This window comes from Primulina huaijiensis, unplaced genomic scaffold (assembly GCF_012295235.1).
Source record: "Primulina huaijiensis isolate GDHJ02 unplaced genomic scaffold, ASM1229523v2 scaffold37281, whole genome shotgun sequence".
Classification (NCBI taxonomy): Eukaryota; Viridiplantae; Streptophyta; class Magnoliopsida; order Lamiales; family Gesneriaceae; genus Primulina; species Primulina huaijiensis.
Window position 1 is genome coordinate 474,248 of NW_027358705.1, and position 15,917 is coordinate 490,164.

At 34.5% G+C, this 15,917-nt stretch overlaps 3 protein-coding genes and 1 long non-coding RNA gene across 4 annotated transcripts; 3 read left to right on the forward strand and 1 right to left on the reverse strand.

Moving 5' to 3' along the window:
• Positions 1 to 10: 10 nt before the first annotated feature.
• Positions 11 to 2,875, forward strand: LOC140968612 (bifunctional UDP-glucose 4-epimerase and UDP-xylose 4-epimerase 1-like). The gene is made up of 9 exons (XM_073429630.1): positions 11 to 404; positions 664 to 713; positions 801 to 936; positions 1,044 to 1,145; positions 1,264 to 1,491; positions 1,634 to 1,715; positions 1,843 to 1,925; positions 2,170 to 2,261; positions 2,649 to 2,875. The coding sequence occupies exons 1-9, from the start codon at positions 207 to 209 to the stop codon at positions 2,731 to 2,733; spliced, it is 1,056 nt and encodes a 351-aa protein (XP_073285731.1). The 5' UTR covers positions 11 to 206; the 3' UTR covers positions 2,734 to 2,875.
• Positions 2,876 to 3,748: 873 nt separating this feature from the next.
• On the forward strand, positions 3,749 to 5,689 carry LOC140968460 (large ribosomal subunit protein eL24). The gene is made up of 5 exons (XM_073429411.1): positions 3,749 to 3,903; positions 4,800 to 4,875; positions 4,957 to 5,058; positions 5,156 to 5,304; positions 5,390 to 5,689. Exons 1-5 carry the CDS (start codon positions 3,893 to 3,895, stop codon positions 5,541 to 5,543), a joined length of 492 nt encoding a protein of 163 aa, XP_073285512.1. The 5' UTR covers positions 3,749 to 3,892; the 3' UTR covers positions 5,544 to 5,689.
• A 1,501-nt stretch (positions 5,690 to 7,190) lies between these two features.
• LOC140968571 (protein IQ-DOMAIN 22-like) lies at positions 7,191 to 11,286 on the reverse strand. Its single transcript, XM_073429585.1, has 4 exons — positions 10,779 to 11,286; positions 8,771 to 8,971; positions 8,224 to 8,301; positions 7,191 to 8,140 (listed from the first exon to the last, which is right to left on the reverse strand). The coding sequence occupies exons 1-4, from the start codon at positions 11,193 to 11,195 to the stop codon at positions 7,370 to 7,372; spliced, it is 1,467 nt and encodes a 488-aa protein (XP_073285686.1). The 5' UTR covers positions 11,196 to 11,286; the 3' UTR covers positions 7,191 to 7,369.
• Positions 8,249 to 8,679, forward strand: LOC140968572 (uncharacterized). The gene is made up of 2 exons (XR_012173797.1): positions 8,249 to 8,350; positions 8,418 to 8,679. It is a non-coding gene; the product is annotated as an uncharacterized lncRNA (long non-coding RNA).
• Positions 11,287 to 15,917: the final 4,631 nt, after the last annotated feature.

Genomic DNA, 15,917 nt, shown 5'->3' on the forward strand with positions numbered 1-15,917 from the left:
ATCTTACGTCAAAAAGCTTCCTTAATTCGCTCAAACTCTTTTCAACGTAGGTCTCTCTCTCTCTCTCACCATATTTAATGCGTCTCAATCATGGTGAGACCCATTATCCGCAAACAGCCTTGCAAAGCACTCCATAAAATCTCCATCCTCCATTGTGAACAATCGCGGAATTTGTTAATCCCAGAAGCAAGCTCAGATCGAGTTCAATGACGGGCATGAAGAGAAGGAGTATCTTGGTGACGGGTGGTGCCGGGTTCATCGGCACTCACACGGTGTTGCAGCTGTTGAAGCAAGGCTTTAAGGTCTCGATCATCGATAATCTCGACAATTCTGTGGAAGAGGCGGTTCATAGACTAAGGCAGTTGGCCGGGCCCCAACTCTCCCAGAATCTTGACTTCCATTTGGTATTTATACGAATTTTGGATGGTTTATTCATCAAGAACTGACGTAAATTCTGTGTGCAAATGTGCTTGAATGAGGATCTTGAGTTGCATTTTATTGATTTGTGATTGAATCTTTTCTTGGTGAAAATTTTGCTTTGCGTGCTTAAAATAAAGTCGGAGTAATATATGTTCTTCAAGTAATAATTTAAGGCTGTAAAGATATTATGATTTTCGATGTTTTCTGAATGCTTTTTTTTTAAATTTCTGGCCTAACCTGCAGGGGGATATCCGGAATGTGGAGGATTTGGAGAAATTGTTCTCTTCTACCAAGTATGAATCTATTAAGAAAGATCTTTAATTTCTATAGATTTGGATTTGATCTTTTGGCAGATCTAATTTGTATTGTTCTTATGATAGTTTTGATGCAGTGATCCACTTTGCGGGGCTGAAGGCTGTCGGTGAAAGTGTTGCATACCCCATGAGATATTTTGAAAATAATTTGATCGGATCTATTAATTTATACAAAATCATGGCAAAATATAATTGTAAGAAGGTGTGTGCTTCACATAAAAAAATTCGATTTTCGAAACTGAGGTGTTCTTCAAATTATACCTTTTGTGAATTTTACCTGTTTCTGTACATGTTCGTTCTGGTTTGTAGTTGGTTTTTTCGTCGTCTTCAACTGTTTATGGCCAACCGGATAAAATTCCTTGCCTCGAAGATTATGAATTGAAGGCCAAGAATCCCTATGGTCGCACAAAAGTATGTATGTACTCAGCATTACAATTTCATTCATGTCTTTTCATTTTTTTTGTGTTGTATTTTTGCTTAGGAAGATAGTACGTGACAAGGTTCTTTTCTTGAATCTTGATATAACCAGTTGTTTCTCGAAGAAATCGCTCGGGACATTCAAAAGGCCGACCCAGAATGGAGAATGATTTTGCTCAGATACTTCAACCCTGTTGGAGCTCATGAGAGTGGCATATTGGGAGAAGATCCAAAGGGAATCCCTAACAATCTTATGCCTTACATAACTCAAGTGGCTGTTGGCCGATTGCCTGAGTTAAATGTTTATGGTCACGATTATCCAACACACGATGGTAGCGCGGTAAGTTGGCTCATTCAAGATTAAAATCACCGGTGCTCAATTTGTTCGGATGCCTTTTCTCTGCATTTCTGATGTGTATAAAAGCATACCAAAAAAATCGAGTGATTAAATTGTGTTTCATTATGTATACCATCCGAAACAGGTACGAGACTACATCCATGTCATGGATTTGGCCGATGGTCACGTAGTTTCACTCGAAAGGGTTCTCGAGAACAAGGATATAGGTGATTGTATACCATTGTTGTGAAACTATTCTGCTATTTCGAAACTTCGTGTCTTTTTAATTTTAGTTTGTAATTTCATGACTTCATTGGGTATGATTTACCTTATCTAACGAGGGTTTCTTTCAAGGTTGTGTTGCCTACAACTTGGGGACGGGTCGTGGCACATCCGTTCTTGACATGGTAGCTGCATTCGAAAGGGCTTCAGGAAAGGTGACTACTTTCCCTTGCTCTCTCCCCCAGGACGACGTACCAAGCGATGGGGCGAGAGATGCTGTAAAACACCACCCGTCAGTGATAAAAATCGTATTTTTATCAGTAACTTATTCGAGAATCGAACTTTGGATCGTTATTGAAATTGGTTTCACCCCTATCTCACAGTCTTGTCCATAAAGTCGCCAGTTTACGTGGTTCTACATGACTAGTTCGACTCGTAAAGCTTGTTCCTATCTTGCAGAAAATACCCATCAAACTTTGTCCGAGAAGGCCAGGAGATGCCACGGCTGTTTATGCATCCACAGAGAAAGCCGAGAAAGAGCTCGGTTGGAAGTAAGTATTTTTTAAGTACTTCTCTTCTTTGCATTCAAATCTTGGATTGAACTCTGTCCGGGGGTTTGTCATAGTTTTTCATTGTTCCACTGAAATATGAAATAGTTAAAAACAGTCATACCACATTACTTCTAAGTTCTAATCCGTCATGGCCTTGGGGCAGGAAGTCGTGGCTCTTCCTGGCCTAAGAGGTAAGGGTGAAATGAAAACAGACCGAGTGAGCCGGGTTTCAGGCGCTATTCTGGCCTTGTACGCAAAATGGGTTCTGTTTTTTCGAACTCGGAGGTGGAGTGAGAGTAGTATAGAAACAAACATTATTTTCTTATATCGGTGAACCGTTAATAGCTGAATGCATAATACATGTTTTGTGATCTCATTTATATACAGGGCAAACTATGGTATAGAAGAAATGTGCAGGGATCAATGGAAGTGGGCAAGCCAGAATCCGTGGGGCTATCAATCCAAGCCTTGAGCATTTGTACACCGTTAATATTCCACACATATTCCTGCCTTTCAAATTTTTTTCCTTCTACTTTTCTTTTTATGGATTTGGGATGGGATTTAAAATCATACGATAATTTAAATATTAGAAATTTGTTCAATTTAGAGTTCCATTCGTTTTGTCCGAATACTATTAAACAAAGCTCTAATTATGACTCAAGTGTGCCAAAATGAGCCTTGATCAAATAATATAATATTAGACAAGGCTCTACAAATTAGTATGGCATATCTATAGATATGTCTTTGTATTTGCTTATTTAGTTTTTTTTAGTACATACATGATTCTTTAAATTTTAGAAAATATAATGACGTAGACATAAACTAAATTCTAAAAATTGCATCATATGGTACAAAAATATTGTGAACAAGAAAACTTTTCGAGTTACCTGATAAAATCAAGTTATTTAATCACTCAATCAAATTTTACGCGATTATTTTTCAAAAAAAAATTACTTATCAAAATATAACCTAATGTACTATATTTAAATTGAAAGAACGTCGATATGATGAAATTGAGAATATCAATATAATAAAATTTAGTGTTTTTATAATTATTAGTTAAATTATGATCTGATAACTAAAAAATAAAAGATTAGTGACAAATATGTTAAAGAGACTAAAATATAGACGTTCATATCTTGACCACTCGATTACTTTTATTAATGAGCTTTTTAACATAAAATTCAATCTCTGTAAATATAAAATCATGGTTACGTCTCTGATTCGTCGTCTAATAATCCTCTAAGTAATTTATTTGTTTAATAAAAAACAAATTTTTATTAATCTTTAGAGCTTATTTTAATATAGTCCTTATATTAATTTATTGGCAAGATAATTTAGAAAAAATTACGTGCTAATACGGTCCTCAATAATTTATTCTATCGGTGAATAATAATATTAGGGAATCAACTTTTTTTTAATATATTAATTAATTTGTTTAGCGATAAACCATTATGCCCTTTAATTGTTCGAAAATGTAGCCCACTACAAAAATGGGCTTCAAAAGCCCAAGTCCGATACCGACACCGTATTGTGGAAAAGCGAGACCGTATATATGCGGTTGGGAAACTAGGGTTTCAGTGTTTCTTTAGGATTACAAGCCGCGCGGATTCTACAAACCGTGTACAACAATGGTTCTCAAGTATGATTCTTGATCTCTCTCTACCTCTATACCCTGCAAAAGTGCACGTTTTAAGGATCTTGTGTGTGAAATTGATTCGTCTAATCTAATTTTTTATTGGTGTTGTGATTTTTCTGGCGTTTGAACTAGCTTTTTGCTGTTGTGGTATTTTTTTTTGTGGGATGTCTGTTGTTTCAATTTTTTGATGAGATCGGTGTTTCATTTGCGTGTATCTTGCTCTAATCACGCGCTCTTAGGATTTCAGCAAACGATTTTGGTTCAAATAATGAGGAGTTAACATAGAATATCTTGTGTAATAAAGTTTCAATGTTCCATTGAAGCATTTGTATTGGTCGTTCACGTGGTTTAAATTATGTTTTAATGGATAATTAGCTTATGTTAGCATTGTTTGAGTGGATTTTGAAATGTGATTTGCGTGGAAAAATTGTTTTTTTTTCTTCGTATATTTTTTCACCTGAATCGCATTTGACTTATTTACTACATGGTTTGGGAGCAGAATCATGTGCTTTTGAAGCTTTTATAGTGTATATTTACTTGTTTTCGAAAAGTTCGCATGATGAATTGTGGTGTTAGAATCCTCGCCTCGGTTATGCTTTAACCCAGTTTTCATACCACTGTTTTGACTTTGTTCCAGCCTATGGTACATAATACTTGATCTACGTATGCTGTATATGCCTTGATTTATTGCGGAAAAAGTTGATTGCAGAAATGATTTTTTTTTACGAGGGTTTCCATGTCTTGAGAGTTCTGTTCTTCTGAACCAAGACTTCTTGCGGAACTGTTACTGTTTTCCACTGTTTATTTTTAGTTCAAGTTGTATACATATATATGAGTTCATAAATTCTAAAATTTTATTCAACTGAATGTTATACTTACGGTTTATCTTGGGTTATCAGGACAGAGCTTTGTCGTTTCAGTGGTGCCAAGATATATCCAGGAAAAGGCATAAGATTTATTCGCTCTGACTCCCAGGTTGGATAAGAACGAAGGTGGTACATTTATTATTGATTCAAGTTTCTTTCTTGTAATAACCTTACTGTCTGGTTTGTCTAGGTCTTCCTCTTTGCTAACTCAAAATGCAAGAGGTATTTCCACAACCGACTGAGGCCAGCAAAGCTGAACTGGACTGCCATCTACCGAAAACAACATAAGAAGGTAAATTTCTTACTCAAGACTATCTTTTTTCTCTCAGTTTGTTTTACTCACGCTTTATGGCTCTTGTTGTGCTCTAATTTCCGTTGCTGATCCTCAGGACAGTGCTGCTGAAGCTGTGAAGAAGAGGCGCCGAGCCACAAAGAAACCCTACTCAAGGTCTATTGTTGGCGCAACATTGGAAGTTATTCAGAAGAGAAGAACTGAAAAGCCAGAGGTTCGTGATGCTGCACGTGAAGCTGCTTTACGGTATGTTAAGAGTTCAAACCCCATAATGGTGGTATGTGCTCGGTAAAGAGTGAGTCCCTCATGACCTTTAATATTTTTATCTCAGTGAAATAAAGGAAAGAATCAAGAAAACTAAGGATGAGAAGAAGGCGAAAAAGGCAGAAGTTTTGTCTAAGCAGAAAGGTTCCAAGGGTAACGTGCCAAAGGGTGCTGCACCCAGAAGTGGCCCTAAGCTGGGAGGCGGTGGTGGCAAGCGTTAATTATATTATTTATCCTGTAATGTTGGAGTTGACATCGTTACGTACCATTACCTTTCGTGTTGGTTTTGTTTTTTTGCACACTTATATTGCGTGGTAATTATGTTTTCTTGCTTCCGTTTGAAAAATGAAAGAAACGCTTGATACGACGTACCTTGTGCACGTATATTTTTAGCGAATAGATTATCCGTTTTGCAGCAGCCGCAGCCGCCCTTCCAAGTTATAGAAGTACGCATGGACCAGGGATGTAAACGATCCAAACCAAACAGTATCAGGCTTGATCTTGGTTTTTTTAAGACTGTTTGAGGCTCAATTTCGAGCTCGATTCGAACTTATATTATCAGGCTCGAGCTCGGTTTGTATTGAAATTACTAAGCTCGAGAAAAGCTCGAGCTCGGCTCGTTAAAAGTTTGTTTAGCATGTTAATCAAGCTAGGTTCGAGCTTGATTTATTAATAGCTTATTTAACATGTTTAACAAGCTTGGCTTGAGCTCGTCTCATTTTCGAGCTCGATAAGCATAGAATTGAGCTCGAGTTTGAGTTTGAATCGAGCTTGTTAAAAATTAAATATATCTATAAACTAATTTTAAATTAGACATAAATATGTAAATTCATTCATAAATAACCAAAACGATATAAATAAGAGCTAAAAAAAACATAAATTAGTATATTATTGAACATTCCAAAATCATACTTCTAGAATATTCATTATATACTGATATCACCAAAATCATACATATAGAATATTCATTATATACATCTAGAATACATCACATCATTATGAAATGAATTCGACATAATTAACTTAAATTATTGATTAATGTCAAATGACATATCAATTTAGCATGTAAAATTTTTAATTAACTTACATAGACTAATAGTAAAGTTACTCAACTTGTATATGACTTGGTTATGTAAATTTTTAGGGAAAAAAATAAGTTGATGTATTTCTGTTAATTTATTTTATTTATTGTATTTTAAAGAACATTTTAGTATAATGATATGCAAATAAGATTTAAAATGTAATTGTGACTAAATGGTGTAAATTCATCATTTTTTCAAACATGTGTTGTATTCAATTCATTCCATTGACATTAGTACTAATATTTTTATTTGTCAACTCAACAAATGAGCCAAGCTCCAGCTTACGAGCCACCTAAACGACTCGATCTCGAGCTCGAGCTTACGAGCCACCTAAACGAGCCGAGCTCGAGCTCGCGAGCCTTTTATCGAACATGTTTGCGAACTCACGAGCCGAATATCCTTAGGCTTTAGCTTAGTTTGATTAAATTTTCGAGCTCAAAATCGAACTTGAGCTTGGTTTGATATGATTAACAAACAAACTCAAACGAGCTTTTTATCGAGCCGAGCTTCGAATAGCTCGCAAACGGTTTGATTCATTTACATCCCTACGCATAGTCGATAATTTTGAACAATACGCCTTAAAGGTAATAATTTTAATAATAAACTAAATACAAGTAGCGTATCCATCATAGTTGACAATGATAACCCAACGTGATTTCACCTTTTCAGCCGGCAACGTACTGGATTCTATTAATTACTAAATTATTTCCCATAGCTTATCAGGGTTAACGTGTAGTATCCACGCAATACTAAAGACATGCGACAGGGCAAACAATTATGTAAGTTTAAGTTTTCCCTTCACTCACTTGCGTAACATCGTTACTTTAGTAACTTGCTGAATATGAAACTTGAACGTTTTGACCGATTAAACTACTGCAAATCTAACCTGCAACATGTTGAGGGAAAGGAAGCTAGTTGAACTACGGATGATAACAGTAAATAAAAAGAAATCAAACCAAAAGCAACTAATATCTGTGCCAATGACCACTAAAACCAGTAATGTCTTCTCCGATAGGCATTCCAAGCCTGTCCAATCGACCAGACCCAGGATAAGCTTTGTTTGTGAAGTTGGCATGCAGTGCAGAAACTCTCTGGGTATGGGCATTCAACCTTGACTCATGGCATCCATGTACAGAGTATCTCTTTGTTGACCCTGATTTGTCGTATTGAAGTCTTTGTTTTGGAGCACTGAGGGATCGTGCCTTGGCTTTTGAAGATTCAGTGTAAGACATATAGTTTGGGTGGTCGGTGTAACCATTTAGATAACTTCTCGAGCCATCACTTTTCGAAGGGGTAAATGCTCCTCTTCTAGAGCTGCCACCCATTGAAGATGCTGAATAGAATTGTGGGCTGTTGTCCGCAGTACAGAAAGCAGTTTCATCAATGTCTTGTGGAAATTTCAGAGGGCTCATAGATTGAACTTCACCAGAGGTTGGACTCAGAACTGTTTGATGCACTGTGGAGTCCTTGGATGTTGAAAAGCTTTGACAATTTAGATCGGAGCCAAGGCTAGGATGAGAAGCATGGAAGATTGTTCTACACTTGGGAGTGGAATGAGGTTTTCCTGTGTCAACTTCAAGAATCTTATCACTTCTTTCATCATCTGCGGGACCACTGCTTCTTCGGATTCCTTGTTCCCGTGATCTTTCACCCAATCTACAATCCATTCTATTGCAGATTGTTGGTAGTTTTTCTGCATCAAACAAGACATTGCCACTAGATCTTGAACCGTTTCTCTGCATGTACATTTTAGTCATGATCAGTTGTATCTCAAAGAAAAGGCAATAATCCAGGGTAAAAGAGGCCAAGTTTAATCAACCTTAAGCATCGACAATTGTTCGTGCTTCATACTCCGAGTCCGAACAACATGCTCAATTTTCTCAGGAGTTGGTGGCCCCTAAAAATGCAAAATAGTTGAGCACCATAACACCTAGCGATACAATAATGTTGGCCTTCCTTGATGAGGAATAAAAGGTAAAGAGGGAAGAAATTAATTAACACAAATTCGACGAGATTTCCGAAGATTTTGAATGGTCAATGTTTAATTCACCTACAGGGTACAAAATCTAAACGAAACTATACTTCTAACGTTCATAAAGATAAACAAAAATCAGATATTATATATCATCAACTCCAGGGGCGATAAAGTAGGTTCCACCACAAAAATTTGTTTTAGCAACTTTTCACATGACCTGTTTACACACTTGACAAGCATGGCAACTGCTCGTCTCATAAAGTAGTGTGTATTTTCAATGACTGGAAATAAAAAGAAAAATGAAAAGACAGTCAAGAATGGTCCATACCCACGACACTGACCGATTCAAAATTTAAAAAGTAGGAAGAGGGAAAATCGTGTATTTTCTTACATGATAACTGAAGTGGGAAGAGTTCAGGCAAGAATATGGGGAATCAGAAATCAAAAAGCCCCCAGCTCGGGCTCTTGCTTGAGCTCGTACAAGTGCTTGCATTCGTCGCAAAACATCTGCAGTCTGCTTCCTCAGAAGGTGACCCCTCACCAATGCTTGAAGTTTGACTAGTGCTTTCAAGGCCCGTAGAGCCCTTCTTGACTACGCATGTTCCGAAAACATTACTAATTGTGCTAGTTCCGAATATCCAGTGGGTGGGAAACAAAACATTCGTAAAATTAACCGAGGTGAAAAAACGATTTATGTAAGGTAGGAACCACCATCCAACAAATTCATTACAGCGAATTGCGATAGACTAAACCGTAACAAGTGACAATTATTCATTAATAACACATATCGTTACATAAAGTGAAAGTATTACAAAATCAATTAGCATTTGATGAAACTTTTAACCAAACTTAAACAACCATCACCAATAATGGAGCCATGGGCCACACACAACAACCACGTAAAAAAAAAGTTGAAAGATGTTGGCAAACATGTTGGCGCCTCATGAAAATTGAATTTGACTTCAAAAGTCTTTTAAGTTAAATGTCTGACATTTTAAAAAATGGGAATCAGACACAAAGTGAAGAAAAAAGTGAACACAAAATCTCTCATACATATAAAGTAATAAGATATAAAGCAAACTCAACTTGGAAAACTTTGAATCTAAAATGAAATAGAACGAGAAATAACTCTCCAAACAAATGGGGCCACTAGTTCCCAACTTCTGGTGTTAACTAACCCGTACCCCAAGATTCTTGATTCATTTCATCACCAGCAGTGTAAAATTACATTCACAATATATTTGAATGAAAGAAATTGGACACAAAAAAATTCACATGTCGATTTCATTATAGATACATACTTTCCTATCATCATAATAATGCATTTTCAAACACCAAATTATTGGGTCAATTTGATATCAAAATATTTCACCCCTAACCAACATAAATAACTCATTAAGAACTATGTCCCGAACCATGTGCATACCCAATGATTAGTCGAGTGGGGAGCACATTTTACAGAGAGATTCTTTTATTTTTCAAGAAAAAAAGACACGATTTTTAAACCTCTATTTGAGACAATAGCATGCCTAGCTAGACCACCATTCCCAGTAGATATCCACTGTTTTACATCGTGGAGATATAATTACCGAAATTTGTACACAATAGATGCAAAGAAAGGGAACTTTCATGTTTAATAATACGTAAAAAACCCATCAGGAATTAAATAGAGTCAGATAAATTTATAGGCAAGAACATTGAGATCAATAAATGCACGAAAACGTCACTGTATTTTCAAAGAAGATACTTAAAATAACTCCATTGTAGTAACTCCATTGTAGAGTAACTACTATTATTAATACATGCAGGTCCACACGGCTTCAAACCTAGACTTGGACCCTACCTATCTCACATCATCCTTTTTTTCTTGACCTGCTAATGGGTCATTCATACATATCACAGAACAGCAAATTTTCTTGTGAACTGATGAAAACAAAAAATACACCATTGCCCGCAACTCGAAGAAATTTTCTAGAAATATCAGAACCAAAACTACTGCCCTCTTACTCATGCAAGACAAAGGAATTTTCTGTAAAATTTCAAGAAAAAAATTCAACTTTCATCCTGGAAGGCACAACCTTTCCCTTAAAATTACCACATATTCGATCTGAACACACCTTAGAATATGAAACGTAACTGCAAGAAAACAGCTCAGATGCGCATAAAGAAAAAGATACCCGTATATGTAAAGGAAGTACGCCAAGATAATTTAATTCCGAAATTTTTAGCAACTGCGGCATTTAGTTCCATGATAACAATTTCATTGCCAACTGTTTTAAAAATTATCTAAAGCGGGACCATCTCTCGAAATGAGACTCCGATCTCGTAGTACGAAAATTGAACGGGAAGTACGGGTAAACGGATAATATGAAATCGAAAGTGTATAACGCTTAACATACCAGGTAAGCACGAAAATGCGACTGAATCGTAACGGCCGCCCGATCCTTCCGGCTCCCACGCCCTGCGCCAATTTTGCTAACGCACGCCGCCGTGCTCGTACGACTGAATCCCGAGACCGTCGATGTACTCTTCCCGGTGCCGCTGGTTAGCTGAACTACCACAGCTGCAGCCTTAGCGGCCGCGACGGCAGCCTCCGCAACAGCAGCTGTGGCTGCGGCCACAGCTATTGCGTGGCGGCTGGGGTCATCATCGTCCGTGACTACGACGTGCTGTGATTTCTGGCGACCTTTTTCTTTGTGGGACTTGGCGAAACTCCATTTTTTCTTCGGCGGTTGATGGATTTGGTGTGTGTTCGGGTTTGGATCGGATTTCTTGAGTCCGAGAAGAGCTCTAAACCATTTCGAAGCCTTTCCCATGGTTTCGCTGATTTACGAGTGATCAGAGTGTGATGAAGAAGAAGCCATTTTGTGAGAGAGAGTGCGTATGTTTCTTCAGTACCTACTGCGAATGAATAATAATAATAATAATAATAATAATAATAACTTAAATAGTAAAGAAAATGGAAGTGTTTATTAATTAATTTAATTTAATAAATACAAAAAATCTTTATTTATTTTATAATAATCGTGCATTTTAAGATTGAAACCGAATAAATTAAATAACGTTGTTAGATTTCTGAGTTGCTAAGATAGTCTGCTCAAATTTCGATAAATAAACTTGTGAGAATTTCAGTTCAATTTGAATTAAATTTCGAGTTCACATTAAATTTGTTTAGTGGATTGTTGACTAGCATATAGAATCATGGCATTTTTTTAATGCACATTTAAATATGTTTACATAAAAAAATTAATTAATTAAATATAATAAAAGGCTTGCAAATTTCACAATCGATTAGAAAGTATATTCGAACACATTCTAAATTGAGTCGATTTTGGTTGCTTCCCAGCAAGGTGAGAAGTTTGGTTAGATAATCTGTATATCAGTAAATTAGGATCAATGAAGCACTAAAGGGATCATCAAATTATTACGATTCGTGCTGTGCTATGATAAAATCTTAAACTTTAATTTTGTAAAGTATTTAATTCGTTTCCATCGAAAAATGAGTTTTTGTATAAAAAAAAATATAAATAAAAATGAATTATTTATTTTTAATTATTTTTTATACAAAATTTTCAAAGTAAATGCTGAAACAAGTATAATTGCTTTCGAAACATGTATTTTCAACTTCCAAACATAGGTGTTTTACCCACCATTTCCTATAAATAAAGAACATAATCAATATGGAATAATTCAATTTATTGTATTTAATAATATTCAGGGTTTCATGATGTAGCCTGTTGACTCAAAATTAACAGGAACAACCACCAGTTATCGTAAAAAATTAAGCAAATTTAGTACTTTTGAATTTGGAAGTAAAGAAAAAGATGTCTGTAATAAACTTATTTATTTTACTGAAAAACATAAAATTAATAAAATTGTATAAAGTAATAATGTGACGCCAAACGTGTCCCATCACATTAGACATCAATATCTTTTTGATGTGTGTATATGTGCTTGGAATATTTTCGATATAAAATCCCCAATTAATTAATCTTTCAAAATTAATTCTATTTTTTTAGTCAATCATTTTATGTCGATCAAATATATGTATTGTTCGATCATTATTATAATACAGTTTTTTGCTCATAGAGCATTTAATAACTCTTCTGATTTACTTTGACTAAATCTTGACTTTCTTATATTATAACTTGAGATTTATCGATTTGATATTATGAATGTTTAATTTTTTAAAAAAAAATCTTTCGAAGTACATCGTATTAAATATTATTTATGTAAAATACATTATTTTTTAAAACCAAATATTTTTGCTTCTTTTCTTCCCAAATTAATAAATAATATTAAAGACCTCCAATCTTGAATATTTTTTTAAAAGAATTTTTTTATCAATTAACTAGATTTTTTATTATAATTATTATTGGTTTTGTTTTTTCTATTAAAATTTTCCTGTTGATGTACAAATGAACTTTTTTATAAAACCTTGAGACATCACTATCAAGGCATGTCCCTTTTCATATCATGAATGTGCATATATAGGAGTCAAACGTAATGTGGACTTGATCAACAAAATAGATTATAAATCAATTTTTGGTTTCTTTTGTTTTTCCCAACGTTTGCATGCCGTGGCCTGTCGGTTAGCCGATTAAACAAATTAAAAAAAAATTTAGTTTTTTTAGGTATAAAAATGACACATTTGTTACTATTATCGACCTTTTGAGCTGCGAGAAATACAGAACTTAAAATATTTAAATATTAATATTTTATATTTATTATAAAGTTGGTATAGGTAGTATACGGAAAACTTTATCATAAAATAATTTCGAAATTAACCATCGTTTAGGTTGTCTATGCGAAATTGCCGACACACTAGCTAGTAGATAAAAATTCCAATTAGTGGTTGGTTATTTCTCTAAAATATTTTATTTTATTTTTNTTTAATAATAATTTTACAAAATAAAATTTACAGGAGAGCCACGAAGAGCGAGTTGTTACGGTCAGAGCGACGTCGCATCATATGTTCGGGATGCGGAATAGCTAATTCAGGCAGTCTGCCACCGACCTAATCGGAAGCAACCTTTTTGCTTTGTTTCCTTATTTTCTACTAATGACACTTTTTTACATGCTTAGTTGCCCTTGATACGAGGAGCATCATTTTTTTTTCCCTACAAAATAAAACATAATTTAAAGAATATATTATACTTTTTTTCTTAAAACATTTAAATAATACACTTTTAGGCTAATAATAATAATAATAATTTAAATGATTGAATGTTTCTAATTTATTAATGTAAATACAAATCATTAAATTATTATTACTGAAGTGTAGTAATAAATAAACTGAATTAAATATATAACCAAATAGTCGATTATGTATATCGGTAAATTAATGCACGTTTAAATCATTAAATTTTTTATAACAAGCATCCGGGGTGGTTTGAATATATATTTATTGAATCATAACTTTATTTTATTAGTATAAAACAATTTTTTTTTTATCGATTATTAATAATTACCCTCGAAGGTCACCCTATAAAATCGTTTTAGTTTTAACGAGACTTTTTAAATATTTTATTTCGTATAAAATGATTTTTGGGCCTGAAAATATATAAAAAAAAATGTAGAAATGGAGACAAAAAATACGGGCGAGCAGTGGGTGTTTGGATTCATCAAATCGGGTTGGAGAAGAAAGAACAAAAAAAGTGTGCATCACAAGTAAAACCTGACAAAAGAATCTACGTAGAATTTGGATCCCTGTTTTGCCATCCAAACAATCGCTACTTTTTCTTCACTTCTTTTGGTCCTTCTCTTCTTCTCATTATAATATATATAATAATAATGGTATAGACAAATAAATGTTGGGAGAGTAATTTTGAATTGCTCATGAAATGAAATGATGCTATTAAAGAACAAGTCAATATATATGTATATAAAATATTCAAATGCTGATAAAAATTATTGTACGTTGATGGAGAATTTGACGTTATTTTTTGTCGATTTAAAGAAAAACCCGACAAGAATAAAAAAAGTCGGCAACGTGTGAATGCGGCCGTGGTCGAATAAATTGGCACAGCCAATGATGGAACTTCAATCATGGAGCTAGCTACGGGAAATTAAATTCGATGAAGTAAACATTAATTTATATCTCTCGTATGATAGATTAACAAATAGAACGTGAAATTTATAAAATATTATCGAATGTTGTGAAAAAGTAAAAATTTACGGTAAAAAAGTAAAAATCTCAAACTCTCAAAATTATCACACTACACACTTTATAATATTTTTCTCTCAACTCAATTGTGATTTTCTTCACAAATGAGAGATCTATTTATAGAAAATTTTTACAAATAATCCAAAAATAAAATACATCATTACCTACATCATCACACACTAATTTTCAATATTCAACACCTAATTTTACCTAATTTTCAACATTCAACATTCACATTTTCAACACAAATATTTAACACATTTTTAAATAATTTTTCAACACTCCCCCTTGTGATGATGATCATAATGATTGTATACATTACGTGTTTTTATACTGCCTCGTTAAAAACCTTACTAGGAAAAACCCATTGGGATAAAAACCATAGTAAGGGAAAAAGAGTGCAGTCACGTAAACTCCCCCTCATGTTGACACGAACAATTCTTCACAAATTTCGTAGATTGCGCATCCCAATATTATATATGTGCTTTCTGAATATTGTCGTAGGAAGTGCCTTTGTGAAGAGATCTGATGAGTTTTCACTTGATTGAATGTGACGAACATCAATACATTTATTCTTCTCAAGCTCCTTGGTGAATGCGAAGAACTTAGGAGGAATATGTTTAGTTCTGTCGCTTTTTATGTATCCTTCTTTCATTTGAGCAACACATGCAGCATTATCTTCATATAGTATCACAGGCTTCTCGTCGAATGATAATCCGCATGAGATTTGGATATGTTGAGTCATTGATTTTAACCACACACATTCACGGCTTGCTTCATGTAGTGCAATAATCTCGGCATGATTTGATGAAGTTGTTACAAGTGTTTGTTTCTGTGAACGCCAAGAAATTGCAGTGCCTCCACGAGTAAATACATATCCAGTTTGAGAACGTGCTTTGTGTGGATCAGATAAGTATCCAGCATCGGCATAACCAATTATACTTGGATTAGCATCTTTTGAATACAAAAGTCCCAAGTCTGTCGTTCCTCGTAGATAACGGAATATATGTTTAATTCCGTTCCAATGTCTCTTTGTTGGATATGTGCTAAATCTTGCCAATAAATTTACGGCAAAAGATATATCAGGCCTTGTACAATTTGTAAGATACATAAGGGCACCGATAGCACTTAGATATGGTACTTCTGGACCAAGAATATCTTCATCATCTTCACATGGACGGAATGGATCCTTTTCTATGTTTAATGATCTAACAACCATTGGAGTACTTAAAGGATTTGATTTGTCCATATTAAAACGTTTAAGGATCTTTTCTGTATAATTTGTCTGGTGAACAAATATTCCACATTCTTTTTGTTCAATTTGTAAACCCAGACAATACTTGGTTTTTCCAAGATCCTTCATTTCAAATTC